Source organism: Pimephales promelas, chromosome 18 (assembly GCF_988280905.1).
Source record: "Pimephales promelas chromosome 18, fPimPro1.hap1.1, whole genome shotgun sequence".
In the NCBI taxonomy this organism is placed as follows: domain Eukaryota; kingdom Metazoa; phylum Chordata; class Actinopteri; order Cypriniformes; family Leuciscidae; genus Pimephales; species Pimephales promelas.
The window spans coordinates 361,949-385,942 of NC_142786.1; the positions used below are offsets into that span (position 1 = coordinate 361,949).

The following is a 23,994-nucleotide window of genomic DNA, read 5'->3' on the forward strand; positions in this document are numbered from 1 at the left end:
CAGCAGCAATAACAGTAACAGCAGCAGCAATAACAGTAACTGCAGCAGCAATAACAGTAACAGCAATAACGGTAACAGCAGCAGCAATAACAGTAACGGCAGCAGCAATAACGGTAACAGCAGCAGCAATAACGGTAACAGCAGCAGCAATAACAGTAACGGCAGCAGCAATAACAGTAACAGCAGCAGCAATAACAGTAACGGCAGCAGCAATAACAGTAACAGCAGCAGCAATAATAGTAACAGCAGCAGCAATAACGGTAACAGCAGAAGCAATAACAGTAACAGCAGCAGCAATAACGGTAACAGCAGCAGCAATAACAGTAACGGCAGCAGCAATAACAGTAACAGCAGCAGCAATAACGGTAACAGCAGCAGCAATAACGGTAACAGCAGCAGCAATAACAGTAACAGCAGCAGCAATAACGGTAACAGCAGCAGCAATAACAGTAACAGCAGCAGCAATAACAGTAACAGCAGCCGCAATAACAGTAACGGCAGCAGCAATAACAGTAACGGCAGCAGCAATAACAGTAACAGCAGCAGCAATAACAGTAACAGCAGCAGCAATAACGGTAACAGCAGCAGCAATAACAGTAACAGCAGCAGCAATAACAGTAACAGCAGCAGCAATAACAGTAACAGCAGCAGCAATAACAGTAACAGCAGCAGCAATAACAGTAACAGCAGCAGCAATAACAGTAACAGCAGCAGCAATAACGGTAACAGCAGCAGCAATAACGGTAACAGCAGCAGCAATAACAGTAACAGCAGCAGCAATAACGGTAACAGCAGCAGCAATAACAGTAACAGCAGCAGCAATAACAGTAACAGCAGCAGCAATAACGGTAACAGCAGCAGCAATAACAGTAACGGCAGCAGCAATAACAGTAACAGCAGCAGCAATAACGGTAACAGCAGCAGCAATAACAGTAACAGCAGCAGCAATAACAGTAACAGCAGCAGCAATAACAGTAACAGCAGCAGCAATAACAGTAACAGCAGCAGCAATAACAGTAACAGCAGCAGCAATAACAGTAACAGCAGCAGCAATAACGGTAACAGCAGCAGCAATAACAGTAACAGCAGCAGCAATAACAGTAACAGCAGCAGCAGTGTAGCAGATGTATTCCGCCAATACCAAACATATCAATATAGTCTTATCTATTACCAAACGTTCAGAAAGTTGTCTTGACAACTGTGGTTACAATTATTCATACAAAACCTGCATTACGAGGCATAATTAATGAAATATTTACTGGCTTCAAGTAAAGTTTAACAAAGTATTTTTATGATCAAAAATTATTAAGTGCTCCATGCAAACAGTGTTATTTTAGAATTATTTATTGTCAATTAGAGTTTATATTAATATTTCAAATTAACTTTAATTTATATATTTTCAGTCTTCATTTTGGTTTAATTTTTAGCCATTTTGCTGTTCCTTTTTTCATTTTTAATATTATTTTATAGTATTATTTACGTTTGATAAGTTGATGAGCAGCAGCAAGTTTTTTGTTTTTATTTACTTCCATTGTCCAATTAATTTTAGCGCTTTAACTTAAACTTATTACAGATATTAGTGGCCAAGGCAATGTTTACATTTTCATCTAATATTTTTATTTAGTTTTAGTTTTGGCTAACGTTAATAAGCGTGCATGGAAACAGCACAAGAGCTCATATTTGGGGGTGAGGGTGAGTGATAATGATTGCGTTTAATGGCTGTGTTTGTTGATGATGTTTGTGAGTTGAACACATGGACTGAGGCTAATGTTCTGAGAGCGTGAGGGATGTTTTCTGTGCGCGGAGATGTTTCTGCTCAATCCCGCCCACACAGAGACCCTTCCTCAAGCATCAGATCTGTGTGTGTGTGTGTGTGTGATGTATCAGCGACGCTTTCAGCGATTCCCACCCACACACACACACACACTCACACACTTCAGCCTGACATTGCATTAACATCTAGAATGGCGTTCAGTGTGTGTGTGGGTGTGTTTGTGTGTGTGTGTGTGTTTCGTGCGCGACCTGATCGCACTCGGACAAATTGAAAGTGTAATTTACAATCCGTGATTTTATGACTAATTAAAGTCTTTCCGCCGTTGTTTGCGTGAAGCTGCCGTGTGCGGTTGTGTGTGCTTTGCATGTGCTGAGATCCGTGTGTATTTTTTGCTTAAACGGAGGCAGTTTCCATGACGACTAAACAAAGACCTCGGATTCAGAACAAAACTTCAAGAAACAGAAGGAATAAGAGAGTGTGAGCGGAAACTTCAGAGTTTATTAGTGCTGATTACTAAGTTAAGCATCACTAGTACTAAACCTCCAACAATAAGTGTTACTATTACTACACTTCCACCTGAAAAAAATCCCATAGACGCTGCACCGTAGCAACTGCTTAGCAACACCCTGGCAACAACCCAGTGTTTAGGCTTTTTAAGGACGCCAGATCAATCAGATCAACATGTGATCGTCAAACTGTGGATCTCTGAGCTGAGTGAGGCGGGGGCGGGGCTCATTAGCATATTCATAGAACCACTAAACAAGGCAAGGGTGTCGAGTTACATTCAAGATGTTTTAAGAAATGAGTTTTTTTTTAATGATGCAATTTTGGTGATCAAAGATGAGTTTTAAGGGAAACATTAGGAAAATGATTTTTCTGCGAGTGTGGATTGAGTAAGATGTTTAGAGTCCTCATATTCCTGACTGTGATGTCTGATGTTTCGGCTGTATTCCTTCTCAAGCATCTGCCGTGATCTGCTGTTTGTATTATTAGTGTAATGGATGCCGGCTGGAATGAGATCAGACGCTGATGATTAACTCGTGTTTGTAGATCACACAGCGGAGCGTGACTGATATTCCCAACACTATTCCTGCCACACAAATCTCTTAATCCAGCAAGATCCCCGTCAGAGGAGGAAGTGACGATAAATGAAAGGCTGTCCTGATCCAACATCTGATCTAAGACATCGAGTGGCGTCACACACAATCCCTGCTGTGTCTCTGTGTTGAGCGGAAAATGCTGTTCGACTCACTGCCGTGATGCTGGAATGGTGGTCAGGGTGTTGCTATGCAGTTGCTAGGCTGGTTATATAGTTATATATAAAGATTATTTAAGTGGGCGGAGAATATGTGAATAGGTGGAGATTACATAAGTGGGTGGAGGCCATAAGGGTGGGCGGAGACTATGTGAATGGGCTGATATCATATGAGTGGGCGGAGGCTTAATGGGTCGGTGGAGACAATGTGAATGGGCGAAGATTATATGAGTGGGCGGAGGCCATAAGGGTGGGTGGAGCCTATGTGAATGGGTGGATATCATATGAGTGGGCGGAGGCTTAATGGGTCGGTGGAGACTATGTGAATGGGCGAAGATTATATGAGTGGGCGGAGGCCATAAGTGTGGGCGGAGACTATGTGAATGGGCGGATATCATATGAGTGGGCGGAGGCTTAATGGGTCAGTGGAGACCATGTGAATGGGCGAAGATTATATGAGTGGCCGGATATTATATGAGTGTTTGGAGACTAAATGTGTGGGTGGAGACTGTGAATGGGCGGAGATTATTTGAGTGGGCGCAGATTATATAAATGGGCAGAGGCTATATGAGTGGGCAGAGACTATGGGTAGGTGGAGACCCTGTGAGAGGGGGCGGAGATTATGTGAGTGGGCGGAGGCCATATGGGTGGGCGGAGACTATGTGAATGGGTGAAGATTATATGAGTGGGCGGAGGCCATAAGGGTGGGCGGAGAGTATGTGAATGAGCGAAGATTATATGAGTGGCCGGATATGATATGAGTGTTTGGAGACTATATGTGTGGGCGGAGACTGTGAATGGGCGGAGATTATTTGAGTGGGCAAACATTATATGAGTGGGCAGAGACTATGTAAATAGGCAGAGATAATATGAGTGGGCGGAGACTATGTAAATAGGCAGAGATAATATGAGTGGGCGGAGACTATGTAAATAGGCAGAGATAATATGAGTGGGCGGAGACTATGTAAATAGGCAGAGATAATATGAGTGGGCAGAGACTATGTAAATAGGCAGAGATTATATGAGTGGGCGGAGACTATATGTGTGGGCGGAGACTGAATGGGCAGAGATTATATGAGTGGGCGAACATTATATGAGTGGGCAGAGACTATGTAAATAGGCAGAGATTATATGAGTGGGCGGAGACTATATGAGTGGGCAGAGACTATGTAAATAGGCAGAGATAATATATATGTGGGCGGAGGCTATGGGTAGGTGGAGACCCTGTGAGAGGGGGGCGGAGATTATGTGAGTGGGCGGAGGCTGTGTGTAAGGGCCACCAAATTTGTAGTACAAATGAACGGCAATAACGCATTAAAAAGTTTTCAGTTTTGTGTCGTGTAAGCGGCAGATAATTAATGATCTTTGCAACGGTAGTGAATCAATCAAAACTAACTTTAGCTGGACAATAACTTTATTCAAGATCTGCTGTAAACACAAAACCATCTCTGTCACTTTAATTTCCTATTATCACTGTAAAGCTGCTGTGAAACTATCTACATTGTTAAAAGTGCTGTTTAAATGAAGCTGACTTGACTCAGGCATAGATTGTATGGGTGGGCGGAGACTATATGGGTGGGCGGGGTCTAACTGATTGTGTGGACGCAGCTTCATGTGTGAAGACCGATGTCCTGTTGTCTGATCAGTCACTGAGTGTCCATGACAGACGCAGGTCGAGTTCTTAGAGAGTCACGATCCCCCTCCGAGACGAGTGTGTGAACGCCAGCGCACTGAAACTCCAGGTATTGCTAACGTCTAAATGGAGATCTCGAAAGTAGATGGAGAGCGAAGTAATCAAACCTCGTCTGTGAACCCTCTGGCTTCATTTCTGCTGTGATTATACTGAGAGCGCATGAACGTGTGGGACTGAAGAGAGAGAGAGAGAGAGATGGAGGCTCAGTGTATTTATAGCACTAGGAATGTAAGTTCTGTAAAGGTTTGGTGTCCTGAGGGATGAATCACCACAAAACAAGACAAAACACTGACAACAGCCTAGAGAGACACAGCCGAGTGTGTGTGTGTGTGTGTGAGTTTGTGTGTATGTGTGAGAGAAGTCCATTTATTCAGCAACTAAAATCACAAATAATACAGTGGAGATCATGTTGAGATTTATTACAGAGGTTTGATGGCATCTCGTGAAGAACACACTGATAAACTCTAGCTCGCGAGTGTGTGTGTGTGTGTGTTTCAGATCATAAGTGCTGACGCCAGATCACACCATAAAACACCAGGGGGATTTAAACTCATCTGGCACCCGCAAATATGAAGTCGCTTGATAAAAAACACTATAATATTTCTTATGCCCTCTTTTTTATTAAAGTCCCTGTAAAGTCAAAATTAAGTATGTGTTCTGAGTTTGTCACACCACAGAAAAATGTGTAATTAGCCACCCAGCCAAATTTGAATGATAAAAAAGTCGGCAAGTACATAAAATAAGCTATCGAAATCATGAAAAAATCAGCAGTTATCTCTGCTCTCAAACGCTGGGGGCGTGTCCGCTGGCTGCGCTGAAACCACGCCCACTCGCGGGAAAGCGGTCGACGGTGATATTAGGTGAAACTGCTTTCGAATCGCGACGGGAGGATGAACGCTGAGGCGGGAGATAGTCGTTTCGGCCCCGTTCACCAGTAACAGCGGATCATCAGTGAATAGTTGTCTCTGAGGAAAGTTTATAAAACTATCCAGTGTAAAATGATCACTACCGAGGCGGGTGTTGACGGCGATCCTCAGCTCTTCATCAAGGTTGGCTCTCTAAAAACCTCTTCTTGATGTGATCGTTTTTAGGGAATTTAAATGAAGATACCGATCTGTTTTGTACATGATCGCATTCAGGTAGTAGCCCATGCATTTCTGTGTCAAACTGTAGGCTCAGCTGTAGTAACTAATAGTACTGATAGTCACTCGCGATTGAGCGGCGAATGCGAATGTGCTCGGGGAGTGTTATTGTGTGTAAGGGGAGAGATCGGACTCTGTGCGTCATCAAATAGGGGCGTGTCCATGAGCTCATCGAGCTCGAGCCCTGTTTTAGCCCCGCCCAAACAATCCGCAAAATTGCAATGGTGAAAAACTGTTTAACGGTCTAACGGCACATTTCAGTACTTCACAGTTCACAGACTTTGTAATATGTTTTAGCAACACATATGCAACATTTATAATGTGTTTAGAACTTTTTTGTAAAATTGCCTTTACAGGGACTTAAACGAACATTTTATTTTGGTAAAGTTTTTTAAAGTCATCTTTTTAGGCCATGTCCACACAAACACGCTTCGTTTGAAAACACATCTGTCTCTCCGTTTTGTCTTCCGTCCTCACTGAGAGTTTTTAATAATGAAAACTCTTTTTTTTTCGTAAGTTTTTGTTAACGAAATAACGCTAGTATTCACGTATGTTGTGGATTTCTGTGGACACCGTAAGTAAGTAATCCTCTCTCTCTCTCTCTCTCTCCTGTGTGTGTGTGTGTGTGTTTTAGAGCACGCTCGTGCTCGCAGGAAGAGCTTTGCCACGTCGCGGCAGAGAAGCATGGAAACTCCGCCCACTGCCCCTACTCAGCCATTCCGACAGCCCGTGAGTACAGACACGCCCCCTCTCCCTCTCGAAGCGTTCTGACTGGACAGCTCGTGCACTGCATATACAGTAGTGTTGTTCTACATACCGTCACATGACCTCATTTTGCTGTGTGTTTAATTGAGTGAGAGTCGTCCATTTATCATCTCAGGCACTTCATTTGCATATTTAATCCAGGATTGTGTAAGGATTTTCTCCACTCCCAATAACACTGAAGGACATTCCCGGAGAACAGGGGACATTCTCTCAAAGTTGAGAACAAACGTTCTTTCGGTAACATTAATAGAACATTCGTTCAAAGTTGAGTGTGTGTGAGAGAGAGAGAGAGAGAGAGAGAGAGAGAGAGAGAGAGAGAGAGAGTATGTGTAAGATTTCCATGAGTGATGTAGAAATAACATAATTTGTTAATGTTTTGAGAACATTATTAAAGACCAGATAACATTGAAGGAAAGTTCTATTAACGTTACTGAAAGAACGTTTGTTCATAACTTTGGTGGAACGTTCCCTGTTCTCCGGGAGACTATAGTGTCAAACCTGAGGGCAGATTATTGAGTTGGTGTTTAATTCGAGCTCGTGTCAGTGTGAGGTCAGTGTCAGGACGTTCCTGAGATCAGAAGCGTCGTCACGGCAACGCCTCGGACCAATGACATGAGCTCATGCTCATCTAACATTTTAATCTAACATTTGTATTGTTTATATTTGTTTCAGAACATTTAGAGAGCATTAAAAAGTAATGAAGAATTGATGAATGAAACAATTTCTTTAACGTTCACATAACCAAGAGAAACGTTCAGAAAGAATATTTTTAGAACGTCTCAGATTATATTTTGTTAGCTATGAAAGTCAGTTTTGAGCTCCATTTCATGCTGACTATAATAAGAGTTTAAGCGTGTGCTAAAAGTGCTCTGAGCTGATGTTTGAGTCACACACACACACACACACACACACACACACATGCAGCGTCGCGTGGGCAGCATCTGCAGTGACTCACGGTGCGGGAACCTCATCTCTGGCTCATGTCGCCCTCTAGTGGAGATCCTCCACCATCACACACTACAATAACAGCATGAAAATGAGTGTGTGTTTGTGTTCGCAGAGTTTTCTAAGTCGTCGTCTGAAAGGGTCAATTAAACGAGCAAAGAGTCAACCCAAACTCGACCGCACAGGAAGCTTTCGCCACATGATCCTCCCACGATTTCGCAGTGCTGACCAGGAGAGGTATACACACACACACACACACACACTGCAGCAGATACAGTGACTCACACTCTCATTGTTCTTCAGTGAGTCACAGCACGTATAGAAAACTGTCTGTCAACCTGAGATATTTTTTGCTTCATTTTTTGCTAAATGAATGTTTGTGTGTGTGTGTGTGTGTGTGTGTGCAGGACACGCCTCATGCAGAGCTTTAAGGAGTCGCACTCGCACGAGTCTCTGCTGTCTCCCAGCAGCGCGGCCGAGGCGCTGGACCTCACGCTGGACGAGGACGCCGTCATCAAGCCCGTGCACTCCAGCATCCTCGGCCAGGAGTACTGCTTCGAGGTGTGTGTGTGTGTGTGTGTGTGCGCGCGGGGGACTTTGCTTTTCATTTATTACTCAAAGCTCACTTGAGGTTCTTGGATAGCACATCAAAAACTGCTGATACAGTTCAAGCATTATTAAACACAAGTGAACACTCAGTAATAAAATAAGAACAAATTACAAGCAGAGATGAACTAAATAACAGTTTAACAGAAGTATTCAGGTGCAGAAATGAATTATAAATCCTAAATGTAAAATAACACTTTTTGTTCACTGTAGAATTAAATATAGTTTCATATTTGTTAAAGCTGTATTTTGTTGTTTTATGGACATTAACGACACAGACGACTGCGGGAATATTAGGCGCCGTCACTTTAAGACCGAATAAACCGACACACATCCGTTTCTCATGACAGAATCAGTACATTTATATTTTATATAATTTATTGATTTTATTTTAAATAAATGTTTTTGTTTATTTACTTACTATTTATTACATCAAATTGTATTTATTTTTGTTCATTTTTTATTGAATTGATCTTTATTTATTTCAATCATGTTTTATTTTAAGAATTTTTTATTGATGACAATCAGACTTTTTCCTTGAAACAGGTTATTTGATTACGAGAATCCCTGGCTCACACACTCACACACACACACTAATACAGTCTGTTTCTTGCCATTCCGTTAATATTCATATTATTGTCAGTATTACATTTTGTGTTTTTTTTATATTTATTATTTTTGTTTTTCTTTTTCACGTTATAATTGTATTGTGTTACTTATTTTTAGATAAAATGTACTGCAAATGATTACGTTTTTTTTGTTTGTTTTGTTTTATCTCTCAAAAAGGATAAATTATGATATTTTGTAAAGAGAAAACAGTAGCCGTTTCAAATTTCAGCTTCTTCCTTCTCCTTTTTTTTTCTATATTCTTTTTTCTTCTCTTTTGAACATGCTGAGATTTTGTTTTTATTATTTTTTGTTTAAATATGCTCTGTTATCAATGACCATGTTCTGAAGAGGAAAAGGAAATGAAAAAAACACTAACTCTCTGTGCTCCAGGTGACGACGGCGTCCGGCACCAAGTGTTTCGCGTGTCGCTCCGCCGCCGAGAGGGACAAATGGATCGAGAACCTGCAGCGGGCCATCAAACCCAACAAGGTACCGCAGCGCTTCACGCGGGCTTCGCTTCGGGGAACCGCTTCATGCTTCTGTCTTCAACTATTAGCGGAAGAAACCGGGTTTAGGCGTGTTCACACCGCAGGAACTAATGAATATAGTTCTGGGAACTCCTTTTGGAGGAACTCGTTTCCTCCTCCAGAGTCGCTCTAAGCCAGCGCTAGAGGAACTAGCCGTGGCGTTAGTGTTCTCTGATTGGCCGAACACCGGCACCCGCCATTATTAAAAAGCACACAGATTATAGCTTATATATTTACCCCAGAAACTAACTCTACAAACATGGAAAACATTGATAGATGGAGCTCTTGATCTTTAAGTCATTCGGCTTTAATCTCTTGAGAGTTATTAGCGCTGCGAACGCAAACAGGAAAACGTTCCAATGGGAACTGTTAGTTTTCCATGTTCGTAGAGTTAGTTTCTGTAGAGTTAGTAAATATATAGGCTATAATCATTGTGCTTTTTTAAAAATGGCGGGTGCTGGTGTTTGGCGTGCCTTCAGCCAATCAGAGAACACTAACGTCACTAGGCGCGTTTCCATTACAGATTTGCGCAAAACTTTTGCGATATTTTCCAAATTTCGAAAAAAAACTATTGCGAAATGACGGTGTTTCCATTAACTGATGTTAAACGTCTTTTTTTCCTCTCGCGACAAGTCATTCCAAAAATCAACGGACTTTGGTAGGTTTATAACTTATTCCACAGCCAGGTTGACCACTAGACATTATTATTATTATTTATGGAAGGAGACGTGGTGTGTTATCCAAGCATTAATAGCAGGGAAAGACACGGAGTTCCTGGTGTTTCTCCCTTATTTCTGTGCTTTGATGTCTTGATGGCATTGCCGGCTAATAAATGTTATAATAGGCTAATGATGATAATTATTATTATTATTTGCGGACACGGACCTAAAACACACTCCGTCTTCTAAGTCAGGTGACTGTAAATGAGCAAAATCCGTTTCCATTTTCGCAGTTTTGCGAAAAAATCCTTTTTCGAATTGCCTGAAAAACCTCCTCATGCGAGCGTAAAAACTTTTTTGCGATAAACGGGAGTTTTTGCAAAATTGACGTGTTTCCATTGAGTGTATTTTCATTTCGCAATTTCAATGTGCGCAAATTGAAGGGTAATGGAAACGCGGCTATTGTGGGTTTAGACTGACTCTGGAGGAGTAAATTAGTTAAACTAGAGCTAAAATCGTTCTTTGTTCCTGCGATGCGAACACCAGACAGTATCAGATGTTTCATAGCTGCTCATCGTGTGTGTGTGTGCAGGATAACAGCCGCCGTGTGGATAACGTGCTGAAGCTATGGATCATCGAGGCGCGCGACCTGCCGGCTAAGAAGCGCTACTACTGCGAGCTGTGTCTGGACGACATGCTGTACGCGCGCACCACTAGCAAACCGCGCACCGACACCGTGTTCTGGGGCGAACACTTCGAGTTCAACAACCTGCCGGCCATCCGGAGCCTGAGACTGCACCTGTACAAGGAGACCGACAAGAAGAGGCGGAAGGTGTGTGTGTGTGTGTGTGCTACACTGACCTCTGACCCAGAGGCTCAGATCCGTACTCATTCTACCATCTGACGCCTTTATAGGACAGATGAAGCTTTTAGAGAACAAACACTGAACACAATTATAAACTCAACCATTTTTCATGAGCTGAACTCAAAGATCTCAGCTTTGTTCACAAAAGGTGTATTTCTCTGAAATATTGTTGACAGATCTGTGTAAATCAGTGTTAGTGAGCACTTGTGCCGAGATCAGATGGTGTGGCGTATGGAGATGATGATACACAGCAGGATTATTATACATTTATAATCAGGATTATTATAGATTATTTATATTTTAAATATTTAAATGTATGTTATAAATTATATATAAATATATTTACAGTATATACTTGCAAATATTTCTTAAATATATACATGTATGTGTGTGTGTTTATGTATGCAAAATAATTATACACAGCACACACACCTATATTATCTAAACACAAACTTTTATTTTGGATGTGAATAATTGTTGCCCAACACTAAATATTTTGTAATCAAAAAGCTTGTCTTATCAATAGGGGCCAATGAGTTTTAAATTCTGAAGTGAAATTCTTTAAATTTTTCCAGATTCTGCATTTTATGATATAATACAAATTTATAACTAAAAACGATGGTATTCAACAATTAAATACAATACAATTAAAAAAAAAGATATTTATTTTATCTACATCTATTTATATTAATTTGTTATTATCAATTTATTCCTTTTTAATCAAATTAATTAAAATAATTTATTTTATTATTCACCTTTTTTACTAATTTTTTTAATAATCAAATTATTTATTTAAACACATTTTTCATAATTTATTTTACTCATTTGTATTTTGAATCAAGTTTATTTGTTAGATAATATATAGATATAAATGATTTTTTTTTATTATTTATTTTTACAGATTTTAGTTTTTCTCTAGACTGTCCCTCAGACCCCAGTCATTTCCTCACAGCCCCTATGGGCCCCGTAACCCTGTCACTCCTGAGGGCCCCGAGGCCCGGTCTGAAAGCCCTGCTGTAGATAACCAGTGTGTGTGTGTGTGTGTGTGTGTGTGTGTGTGTGTGTGTGTCAGGAGAAGAGTACATATCTGGGTCTGGTCAGCATCCCGATCCCCAGCCTCACGGGCCGCCAGTTCGTGGAGCAGTGGTACCCGGTGCTCCAGCCCAGCGCTCTGGCTAAAGGCTCCGGCAGCGGCAAGATCATCAACGCTTCGCTGCGACTCAAGTCTCGATACCAGAGCATGAACATCCTGCCCATGGAGCTCTACAAGGAGTTTGCAGAGTACGTGACCAACAACTACAGGACGCTGTGTGGAGTTCTGGAGCCGCTGCTGAGCGCCAAGAGCAAAGAGGAGGTGGCGTGTGCGCTGGTGCACATCCTGCAGAGCACTGGCAAGGCCAAGGTGTGTGTGTGTGTGTCATAAAAATATTAAAAGTGCTTCTATCCATTATAAAAGTGCATCTGTCCATCATAAAAGTGCATCTATCCATCATAAAAGTGCATCTGTCCATCATAAAAGTGCATCTGCCCATCATAAAAGTGCATCTATCATCATAAAAGTGCATCTGTCCATCATAAAAGTGCATCTGTCCATCATAAAAGTGCATCTATCCATCATAAAAGTGAATCTGTCCATCATAAAAGTGCATCTATCCATCATAAAAGTGCATCTGTCCATCATAAAAGTGCATCTGCCCATCATAAAAGTGCATCTGTCCATCATAAAAGTGCATCTGTCCATCATAAAAGTGCATCTATCATCATAAAAGTGCATCTGTCCATCATAAAAGTGCATCTGTCCATCATAAAAGTGCATCTGTCCATCATAAAAGTGCATGTATCATCATAAAAGTGCATCTGTCCATCATAAAAGTGCATCTGTCCATCATAAAAGTGCATCTCCCCATCATAAAAGTGCATCTGTCCATCATAAAAGTGCATCTGTCCATCATAAAAGTGCATCTATCATCATAAAAGTGCATCTGTCCATCATAAAAGTGCATCTGCCCATCATAAAAGTGCATCTGTCCATCATAAAAGTGCATCTGTCCATCATAAAAGTGCATCTATAAATCTTAAAAGTTTAGTCAATGATACTGGAGTGGTCATGTGACTCACGTCAGGCATGTGTGTGTGTGTGTGTGTGTGCGGTTCAGGACTTCCTGTCAGATATGGCCATGACTGAGGTTGATCGCTTCATGGACCGAGAGCATCTGATCTTCAGAGAAAACACACTGGCAACCAAAGCCATCGAGGAGTTCCTGAAGCTCATAGCGCATCGATACCTGAAGGACACCATTGGTGAGTGAGTGAGTGTGTGTGTGTGTGTGTGTGTGTGTGTGTGAGGATGATGATGATGATGATGACGAAGGTCTTCTCCACAGGAGAGTTTATCCGAGCGCTGTACGAGTCTGAGGAGAACTGTGAGGTGGACCCCATGCGAACGCCTCCCTCGGTCCTGTCGGATCATCAGGCAAACCTGCGCATGTGCTGTGAACTGGCGCTCTGCAAGATCATCAACTCCCATTGGTCAGTTCAAACCCACCACACATCAGCTGACCCACCAACCAACCACGCGGAACGCGCACACATTTCAAGTTAACATTTTGATAATTTAACAACACATTCGTAAGTTTGCGGTTCTCTGTTTTTTATGATTTATTAGCTATTTTATTTTTATTTTTATGATTTAGTTATTAAGAAAGTGTTTTTATTTTGATGGTTTTTGTTTTGAAATGATTTGATTTAGTTAATTATTGATGCATTTTGTTTTTTTGTATTTATTTTAAAATTCTTTATTTCAATTTTACATTTTTATAATTTAATTAATTAGTAAGCTTTTTGGATTTTTTTTGTTTTGAAATTATTTATTTAACTTTTACATTTTTATGATTTGAAATTTGTTTAATTTGCATTGTAATGATTTAATTTATTAAATCCTTCACCATTCAATATTTTTTATTGACCCCCGGGGAGGTGTAGACAGACTCATCGAACTACTCTGATTACGACATAACTTGCGACATAACTGCACCCCTGATAGTGAATGTCTCTCTCTCTCTCTGTCTCTCTGTCTCTCTCTCTCTGTCTCTGTCTGTCTCTCTCTCTCTCTCTCTCCGCAGTGTGTTTCCCCGCGAGCTGAAGGAGGTGTTCGCCTCGTGGCGTGTGCGCTGTGCTGAACGCGGGCGTGAGGACATCGCCGACCGCCTCATAAGCTCCTCCCTCTTCCTGCGGTTCCTGTGTCCCGCCATCATGTCGCCGTCGCTGTTCAACATGACGCAGGAGTATCCGTCCGAACGCACCTCGCGAACACTCACGCTCATCGCCAAGGTGGTGCAGAGCCTGGCCAGCTTTTCAAAGTCAGTCACTAGAGTCCAGCGTCATGTAGCGCGCCATCACCAGCTCTCAGCCGTCAGTCATCCATCACATGACCCGCGCGGACACGCCCCCACCGACTCCCATTCCCATTCAGGCGTCGACACCAGTGTTGTTTTAGGAGCATTAATTACTGATAATAGTGTTTGTTACTATTGTAGTTCATATTTTTAGTTTCGTTTAACTTTTAGTAGTTTTCTTATTTAATTTTTATTGTTGTATTTGTACATTTTTATTACAGTTTTAGTGATTTTAGCACTTCAACTTAAGCAACATGAAAATTTATGAGCCCCACACATGACATGCAGACAAAAAATATGTATTGTTGAACTAGACACGTTTTGATCTACTTAATACAAGGGAACGAATAATGTAGTGCACTCGATGTCGTCTATAGGAGCTAACCAATTATATTGTGTTTCAGATTTACTTAAAATGAGCAAACTAATTATTATATTATATGGTGTGTTATATATAGATATTGTTTCCACGCATGTCATCTGCGGAGCTTCGTCATTTTATTCCCAGTCATATAAACATGTTCATATAGTTTACGCTGAGGCTCATAACCCTGGTGTGTGTGTCCGCGTATCTCATCATTTCTCAGGGTTTATATCTCTGTCTCATGTTGTCTCACAGCGGTGTGTGTGTAGAGTTGAGTCTCACAGCAGTGTGTGTGTAGAGTTGAGTCTCACAGCGGTGTGTGTGTAGAGTTGAGTCTCACAGCGGTGTGTGTGTAGAGTTGATCTTCAGTCTGTTGGCTCACCACTTATCATCTGTCTCTCTCTCTTTCTGTCGCCCATCACACTCTGTCCTGTCTCTCTCTCTCTCTCTCTCTCTCTTTCTCAACCTCTTTCACACATACAAACACACACACTCTCTCTGTTCGTCACACACACAAATACACACACTCTCTCTTTGTCTCTCTCTCTCTCACACACACACTCTCTCTCTCTCTCTCTCTCTCTCGCGCCCACACTGCTGTGTGTGTGTGTTCTCTGCAGGTTCAGTGGGAAGGAGGACTACCTGGGCTTCATGAACGAGTTCCTGGAGATGGAGTGGGGCTCTATGCAACAGTTCCTGTATGAGATCTCCAACCTGGAGTGTGTGAGTAACGCCGGGGCGTTCGAGGGCTACATCGACCTGGGCCGAGAGCTGTCCATCCTGCACAGTCTCCTGTGGGAGGTCATGGCGCAGCTGAGCAAGGTATGTGTGTGTGTGTGTGTGTGTGTGTGTGATGTTGACAAACAGCTGAAGTGTTGGTTGGCTGCGTGTCTTCAGGACGCCATATTGAAGCTGGGCCCGTTGCCGCGGTTACTGAATGACATCAGCATGGCGCTGAGGAACCCACAGCTGCACCGACAGGCGAGTCACCAGCCGCCGGACCGACACCAGAGCCGACCCGCATTCAGCAGACTCAACACCAACGACTTCCAGAGCCTCATGATGAGAGACCTCAACAGGTTACCTATCTATCTGTCTATCTATCTATCTATCTATCTATCTATCTATCTATCTATCTATCTGTCTATCTATCTATCTGTCTGTCTATCTATCTATCTATCTATCTATCTATCTATCTATCTATCTATCTATCTATCTATCTGTCTATCTATCTGTCTATCTGTCTGTCTATCTATCTATCTATCTGTCTGTCTGTCTGTCTATCTGTCTGTCTATCTATCTGTCTGTCTGTCTGTCTGTCTGTCTATCTATCTATCTATCTATCTGTCTGTCTATCTGTCTGTCTGTCTATTTGTCTGTCTATCTGTCTGTCTGTCTATCTGTCTGTCTGTCTATCTGTCTGTCTATCTATCTATCTATCTATCTATCTATCTATCTATCTATCTATCTATCTATCTATCTATCTGTCTGTCTGTCTATCTATCTGTCTGTCTGTCTGTCTATCTATCTATCTGTCTGTCTGTCTGTCTGTCTGTCTGTCTGTCTGTCTGTCAGATATATATATATATACAATACACACACACACACACACACACACATATACATATATATATGTATGTATATATATATATATATATGTATATATATCTGTGTCTATAAATTCTAAAGGGACATATTCACTCTATGTCTGTGGCTGTGGACTCATCAGACTGATTTGTCACGTGTGTGTGTGTGTGTGTGTGTGTTCAGTTCTATAGACATCTCTCGTCTGCCGTCTCCCACTGGCACTGGTGTTCTCTCTCACCCTGGAATGGCTGCTTTCTCCGACCGGGATCCCCGTGGCAACAAGGAAATGTTCTACGTGACCCGCCCACCTCTCGCTCGCTCAAGCCCCGCCTACTGCACTAGCAGCTCTGACATCACTGAACCTGACCCGAAGGTGCACACACACAAACAGGCACTCACTCATTCACACACACACATCATATAAAATTATAATTATACATCCAGCTCATATTTTGTTTCAAAATCACATAAAAAATGTATTACATTATTATTATTATTATTATTATTATTAATGTTTTAGAAATGTATTATAATTTAATATTATATATATATGTGTGTGTGTTTGTGTGTGTGTTTTTGTTTTTTAGTATTAATCTATAGAATAATATATAATGTTAAAATACTAAAAAAGATTGGTTTTGCATTGTGACTGTATATATATACTGTATATAATTAAGCATGTTAATAAGATCTTTTTGTTCAGGATTAAATCGGCATAAATTACCTTTAAAAAAATGTAACTATATTATCACACAGCTAAAGTTCACCACATAAAGCAATGTTTGTACTAGATAGCAAATCTCGCACAGTGCTGAAGTGGATCAAAACCTTTCATCACAGTTATGCATGTTATATCCTCGTTAGTTTTTGACAGCTACATGTGCAAAACTCTGACTCCAGTCACCTGAGATACACAGTTCACATCGCCCGCAACACAACACTTAACACACACTCAAAATAGACTCACTGAGAGAACACACACTTCAGAACACACTGAGCATCAAACACCAATACAGGAAATACACACTTTTCATCTTTACAGTTTGAACAATTTCAGTGGCTTGATACAAAGTAACATTTTCTTCAATGAATGAACCCGATTTATTTAAATTTTTAGAACACAACAATTCTTTAAGGTAAATGAAAATGAGCAGTTTGCTTCAATAGTCTGTAGAAATTAAAAGTACATACTGTAATTTGAACAAATAACTGAGGGGCTGGTCCTGCTCTCTCTCCACATCAGGGCACAGGTGTCGGACGCCCAGCTGAAGTGCACTCGGCAGTGTGTGAAAGGCACAAGGCTGAAATGTATTCTGTGTTGAATGTGTGGTTCACAGTTTTGACAGCAGTGTGTTTGCATTTGATCAAAGTGCTGTAAATCCACAGCGTTGTGCAGGTTGTGGTTAAAGTCATGGGATAAGTGTGTAGACGAACTAGAGTTTGGTCCACGTGAGCGGCTCGGCTGGAGTTAGAGTTCAGCACACGCAGCTCCAGGTGTACACGACCCGTTCTTGTCTTAGGACAACTCTGATTAACTTTTCTGATCCACTTTAGGTGTCGACGACTGTATATTGTCGTTCTAATCTGCTGTAGATTTTAAGAGTCCTGAAGCTTGAGTAACAGCGCGTCTCGTTCTCAAACGGTCTGGTCTCGTGTGTGTCTCGTCAGGTTCTCAGTGTGAATAAGAGTGTTTCTATGATGGACCTGCAGGATTCGCGCATCAACAGCGTGTCGAACCTGCACTCGGTGAACGACCTGCTGAACTCGTCTCAGGGCTCCCTGGCGGGCCTGGGGTTCGGTCCGCTGGGTGGCGCCCCCCTCAGGGCGGGAGGACGCGTGTCGGCGGGCTCGGGCGGCTCCAGCATGTCGGGGGGGCTGCGTCTCAGCCACTCGGGCCTGACGACGGACTCGCTGTCTCAGCAGCAGCAGCAGCAAGCGGCCGCCATGAACGTGCCTCTGTCCTTCCAGAACCCGCTGTTCCACCTGGCGTCGGACGGGCCGCAGTACCACACACCGCCACACGGACCCACCGCCCCGCCGCCGCTGCTGCTAGCGCCCGAGCCGGAGAACGGGCACGTGGGCTACGGCGTGCCGTCGTTCGGGCACAGCGGGTTCTCTCGCAGCGAGGATCTGTCGGCCCTGAGGAACCAGAACAGTCTGGTGCAGCCCAACATCGTGCACTCGCACAGCTACAGCGACGACTTCACGCGGCACAATCAGGCCGACTACGCGCGCAGACAGCTGTCGCTGCAGGTGCAGGTAAAGCTCAGCGCCACACACCTGTGCTAATCGTAGACTGCTAACAAATATGCCCGTGACGTCACCAGTAGGCCGTGTTGGGGGAAGTTAGTGATGCATTACAATATTGCGTTACTCCCTTAAAAAGTAACTATTTGCGTTACTTACTAGTTTTTATAATTGCTTTTCTTATCTTTTCTAAAAAAAAAGTAACACAAAATGAACTCAGTTAGTTACTTTTTAAGGGAGTAGTGCAACATTATAAGGCGTTACTTTTCTAAAAAAAAATAACTAACGAACACAATTAGTTACGCAATATTGATTCCACTATCGAAATTTATCCAATTTCTGACCTCAAGTATTCAATTCCAGAATTGGAATAGATTTTTGATTCCCAACTCTACTAATACTGCTGTTGAAATCTCTCTCTCTCTCTCTCTCTCTCTCTCTGTGTGTGTGTGTGTGTGTGTCAGGAGAATCTCCAGCAGCAGGTTCTGATGGGCATCGCCGCACAGACAGCAACGGGCACCGGCACGCCCGCCTCTCTGGCCACGCCCCCAACCACCATTCACCCCGCCCGCCAGGCCTCCATGGGCCCGCCCCCTCCTCAGCGCATGAAGCCTCAGCCCCCCCACCAGCTGTCCGTCAGCTCGGCCGCTAACTCCACCCCCCCGAAGACACGCCCCCAGAGCGGGAACCTGCTGCAGTCGCCCGAGTCCAGCTACGGTGGGAGGCAGTTGCCCAGGCAACAGCTGTCCGTCAAAGATAGCCCCGCCCCCGGGCTGCCGCATCAGTCCAGCACGGCTGCGGAGAGCCCCGCCCCTCAGGGCGGAGCCAATGACAGCGCAGAGAACACACCGAGCGGCCAATCAGCAAAAGCCTCGCAGCAAACCAACCAGCAGCATCTGCTCAAGCCAGGCGCGAACAAACAGGTACGAACGTCTCGTTACGTGTCCGTGCTGTCGAATCATCATATAAGAGTGATTTATGAAGGATCATGTGACACTGAAGACTGGAGTAATGATGATAAATTCAGGAATAAATTACACTTTACTATAATATTTACTAGGGCCGTCAAACGATTAATCGCGATTAATCGCATCCAAAATAAAAGTTTGTGTTTACATAATATATGTGGGTGCATTGTGTATAATTATTTTGTATGTATATAAACAAGCACACATCCATGTATATATTTAAGAAAAAAATATTATGTATATGTAAAATATTTATATATACAATATATAAATTATATAAATCTATATACAGTATATACATGAAAATATATCTTAAATATATACATGCATGTGTGTGTATTTATATATATAAAATAATTATACACAGTGCACCCACATATATTATGTAAATACAATGCGATTAATCGTTTGACAGCCCTAGTATTTACATAGAAAACAGATGATTTACTATTTAAAAAAATATTTTACTGTAAATAAAATAAATGCAGCTTTGATGAGCAGAAGAGACTCTTCCAGAAATATTAAATAATATCTGGTTACACTTTATTTTGTGTGTGTGTGTGTGTGTGTGTGTTCAGGGCTCGAAGTCTCCGTCCACGCTCAACCCCCCCACTGCTGCGTCGGAGCGTACGGTGGCCTGGGTGTCCAACATGCCTCACCTCTCCGCGGACATCGAGAGCCTGCGCGTGGACCGAGAGGAGTTCAAGCTGAAGGAGCACTCCAAGAGCATGGACGAGTCCCGCCTGGACCGGGTCAGTACTCACCCGAGTGTGTGTGTGTGTGTGTGTGTGTGTGGACCGAGAGGAGTCCATTTATACAACGAAAAGGCAAGATTTGCATTGTGAGATGAGTGAGTGACAGAACGGTGTGTGTGTGTGTGTGTGTGTGTGTGCAGGTGCGCGAGTACGAGGAGGAGATCCACTCGCTGAAGGAGCGGCTGCTGATGTCACACAGGAAGCTGGAGGAGTACGAGCGTCGGCTGCAGTCGCAGGAGCATCAGACCAGTAAGATCCTGCTGCAGTACCAGAGCCGGCTGGACGACAGCGAGAGGAGGCTCCGGCAGCAGCAGGCGCAGAAGGACTCGCAGATCAAGGGCATCATCAACAGGTCAGACCGCACACACACACACACGCCTCACTGACGCAGCAGAGCATCCTGGGAATGTGTGTGTGTGTGTGTGTGTGTGTTGCAGGCTGATGGCGGTAGAGGATGAGCTGAGAGGGAGTGGAATGCCTGACCTCAAAACCAGATTGTTCACAGAACAGGTTTGTCACACACACTGTAACCTTCATGTCTCTCCACGAGTGTGTGTGTGTGTGTGTGTGTGAGCTCAGGGCTGTGAGGAATGAACCATGACTGATCATGAAGGCAGTGTGAATCTAATATCACTTTGACTCTTCTGAGTCTTTAGTGATTCGTAATGTTACACTGATCCGTTCATTTGATATGAATCAGATTATCTTTTGATTTGAGTCCATAAAGATCCCAAATAAAGAGAAAATAATCAAATGTGATGAAGCCCATTTTTATTTGTAAGATCTCACTGGATAATACCGCATGATTAATACATATTTAAACAATTGTATCATTGGATTTTCCACTCAAATATTATTAAATATACTGTTAAGTCTTTTTCAGCCAAGAACGACAACTGTGGATAAACTATAGTGATAATAATAACTGTAATACTAATGGCTATAGTGATAATTATAATTATAGTAAAAAATATATTGATTATACCGCTAACTATAATGATAATAACTTTACCGATAACTAAAGTGATAATAATAACTGTTATACTAATAACAATAGTACGGAGGCGTATTGCATTCACTTGAAGAAAAAAAATCTTCTGAATTAACGAGTTAATTTTTCATGGATTTTTTTTTTTTTTGCTCTGTTTTTCTGAATTAACGAGTTAATTTTTCATGGAAATTTTTTTTTTTGCTGTGTTTTTCTGAATTAATGAGTTAATTTTTCATGAGAAAAAAATATTTTGCTCTGTTTTTCTGAATTAACGAGTTAATTTTTCATGGATTTGTTTTTTTGCTCTGTTTTTCTGAATTAACGAGTTAATTTTTCATGGATTTTTTTTTTTTTTTGCTCTGTTTTTCTGAATTAACGAGTTAATTTTTCATGGATTTTTTTTTTTTTTTTGCTGTGTTTTTCTGAATTAATGAGTTAATTTTTCATGAGAAAAAAATATTTTGCTCTGTTTTTCTGAATTAACGAGTTAATTTTTCATGGATTTGTTTTTTTGCTCTGTTTTTCTGAATTAACGAGTTAATTTTTCATGGATTTTTTTTTTTTTTGCTCTGTTTTTCTGAATTAACGAGTTAATTTTTCATGGATTTTTTTTTTTTTTGCTCTGTTTTTCTGAATTAACTCGTTAATTCAGAAAAACAGAGCAAAAACTTTTTTTCTCATGAAAAATTAACTCATTAATTCAGAAAAACAGAGCAAAACATTTTTTCTCATGAAAAATTAACTTGTTAATTCAGAAAAACAGAGCAAAAAAAATGTTTTCTCATGAAAAATTAACTCGTTAATTCAGAAAAACAGAGATTTTTTTTCTTCAAGTGAATGCAATGTACCTCCATACTACGGTGATAATATTGATAGTAATAATTATACCGATTACTATAGTGATAATAATATCTATAATGATAATAATAATTATACAGATAACTTTGGTTATAATAATAACTACACAGATACACACATATAGTGATCAAATTAACTATAATGATAACTATAGCAATGATAATAAACTATTTCGATAGATAAAGTGATAACTATAATGGTAAATATAAAGCATGACAGATTGTGATTGTTAATGTTTATATTGTTTATCAGCAGGAAAAAATTCGTTCCGATGGTGATTCCAATGATGTCGTTCCCCTGTGTCTTTATTATAGCTTTGATGTGTAAAGCGATTATTAAAATTACTTTATAATCATCATTGTAGTTATGGCTCTTGGTGTGAATACAGTGAATAGGGACTGTGTCGTGTCCAGCGCTGGCCTGTGATTGGCTGACAGTGACAGCACGTGCTCAGAGGGAGGCCTGTGATTGGCTGATGGAGAATGACATGATCAACTCGAACACATTTACTCTTCAGTTTCTCCTCATCGTGTCTGTCATCATTTATTCGTGTCCTTCAAACCCGCTCTTCATTCACTGATCATCAGCCTCGTAATTCTAGTCACATGACTGTCTTTTAATGCAATTAACTGTATGATGATTATTGACGTAATTATTCCCATTGTGATGAATGTATAATGAGTGTTTGAATTTCATTTCAGTTTTATTATCATTATATTAATATTTTGAATTGGCTTTTATTTTGATATTTTTCATGTTTATTTTCATTATTTCATTAAATATTGCTATTTAAGTTAATTTTATTTTTGTTTTATTTTAGTTATTTATTGATTCCCAGTTTCAACTTATGTCCAAGGTAACATTTGTAAATGTAATTTTTTTTCTTCAACTTTTCCTATGTTTATATTTGATGTTGTTTCAGCTTTATTTGAATAGAAATGTTTTAACGGTTCTATTTGAGGATCCGCCCCTGAATCTCGGCCTCTGTTTCTCCTCAGCCGATATATGGGGCCCACTCTGGAACATGATTGGCCCGGGCAGGACTAGAGGACACGTGATTGGTTGAACCTCAACCCAGGAGTGTCTGACGATTGGCTGGGAGAGAAGAGAGGCGGAGCCTGAGCAGGACGACCGACTCTACAGTCTTTCTTTCTCTCCTTCTCTCTCTCTCTCTCTCAAACACACGCTGAGAGAATATATATATATGTATATAGGTGATATATAAATATATATTTCTCAGATGTGTCTCTCTCTCTCTTGCTGTCTTTGTCTTTTTTGAGCCAAATGGACGACAATCAGCACCTCGAGGCCGAAACAATCACACCGATAGCACAAAGAAAATCATCGCAGACGGAGAGAGAGAGACAGCACTCGTTCTCTTCCCATCACCTCTCTCTCTCTCTTCTGCAGGAGTGTGTGTGTGTGTGTGTGTGTGTGTGGTGTGTGTTTGATCAGTTGCAGCCTCAACTTCCTAATAATGACTCTTGTTTTTTCAAATGATGTATTGAGGGGCTCGATTCTTTCTGAGCCAATCAGACGCTGCCGTGCCGCTCAGAGCCCCGCCCCTTCCTGTCTCCTCTCCGTGCCTAAAGAGCTCTCTGAGAACAACAGGGCAAACGCAGCCTCCACGCGGGAGCCGGACACTCGCTCACGTGGATGTGGATCTCCGAACACGAGACGTCAGCTGTTCGTAGGAGACTTTCAGATGAAAAGCATCATCATCACTGAAGCTGTCGCTCTCAGACGCCAGTGCGCCGCTCCCGTCGCTCGTCGGGTTAGTCACGCGCGTTTCACCGGCTTCATTTGATCACGTCCGTCATCAGGTGCACAGACTCTCAGCTCGGCAAAATAAAGGTTCGGTTTAACTTGAAGAAATTGTGACAGGAATTATTAAAGAATTCTAAAAAAAAAAAGATTAAATTATATACGAAACGATTACTATTGTACAGCAGAATGTATTTCTCAAAGTAATAATAATAATAATATAAA

The 23,994-nt window shown here is 41.6% G+C and overlaps 1 protein-coding gene across 7 annotated transcripts in view; it reads left to right on the forward strand.

Annotated features, from left to right (window-relative positions):
- Nucleotides 1-23,546, forward strand: part of syngap1a (synaptic Ras GTPase activating protein 1a) — a 41,557-nt gene extending 18,011 nt beyond the window's left edge. For 2 of the 7 annotated variants that reach the window (XM_089123282.1, XM_089123285.1), the window contains 18 exons: nt 6,499-6,593; nt 7,690-7,811; nt 7,982-8,135; nt 9,180-9,278; nt 10,568-10,807; nt 11,913-12,242; nt 12,997-13,141; nt 13,225-13,369; nt 13,963-14,199; nt 15,220-15,421; nt 15,497-15,678; nt 16,370-16,559; nt 17,855-18,445; nt 18,898-19,356; nt 19,980-20,153; nt 20,297-20,508; nt 20,594-20,666; nt 23,004-23,546. In XM_089123282.1, coding sequence (XP_088979408.1) covers nt 6,499-6,593; nt 7,690-7,811; nt 7,982-8,135; nt 9,180-9,278; nt 10,568-10,807; nt 11,913-12,242; nt 12,997-13,141; nt 13,225-13,369; nt 13,963-14,199; nt 15,220-15,421; nt 15,497-15,678; nt 16,370-16,559; nt 17,855-18,445; nt 18,898-19,356; nt 19,980-20,153; nt 20,297-20,508; nt 20,594-20,666; nt 23,004-23,033 — 3,680 coding nt within the window. In that variant the 3' untranslated portion in view covers nt 23,034-23,546. Of the gene's footprint in view, nt 1-4,629; nt 4,772-4,929; nt 4,951-6,498; nt 6,594-7,689; nt 7,812-7,981; nt 8,136-9,179; nt 9,279-10,567; nt 10,808-11,912; nt 12,243-12,996; nt 13,142-13,224; nt 13,370-13,962; nt 14,200-15,219; nt 15,679-16,369; nt 16,560-17,854; nt 18,446-18,897; nt 19,357-19,979; nt 20,154-20,296; nt 20,509-20,593; nt 20,667-23,003 lie in introns of those variants that run through there. The other 5 variants (XM_089123287.1, XM_089123288.1, XM_089123283.1 and 2 more) reach the window with 5 other exon arrangements.
- Nucleotides 23,547-23,994: the final 448 nt, after the last annotated feature.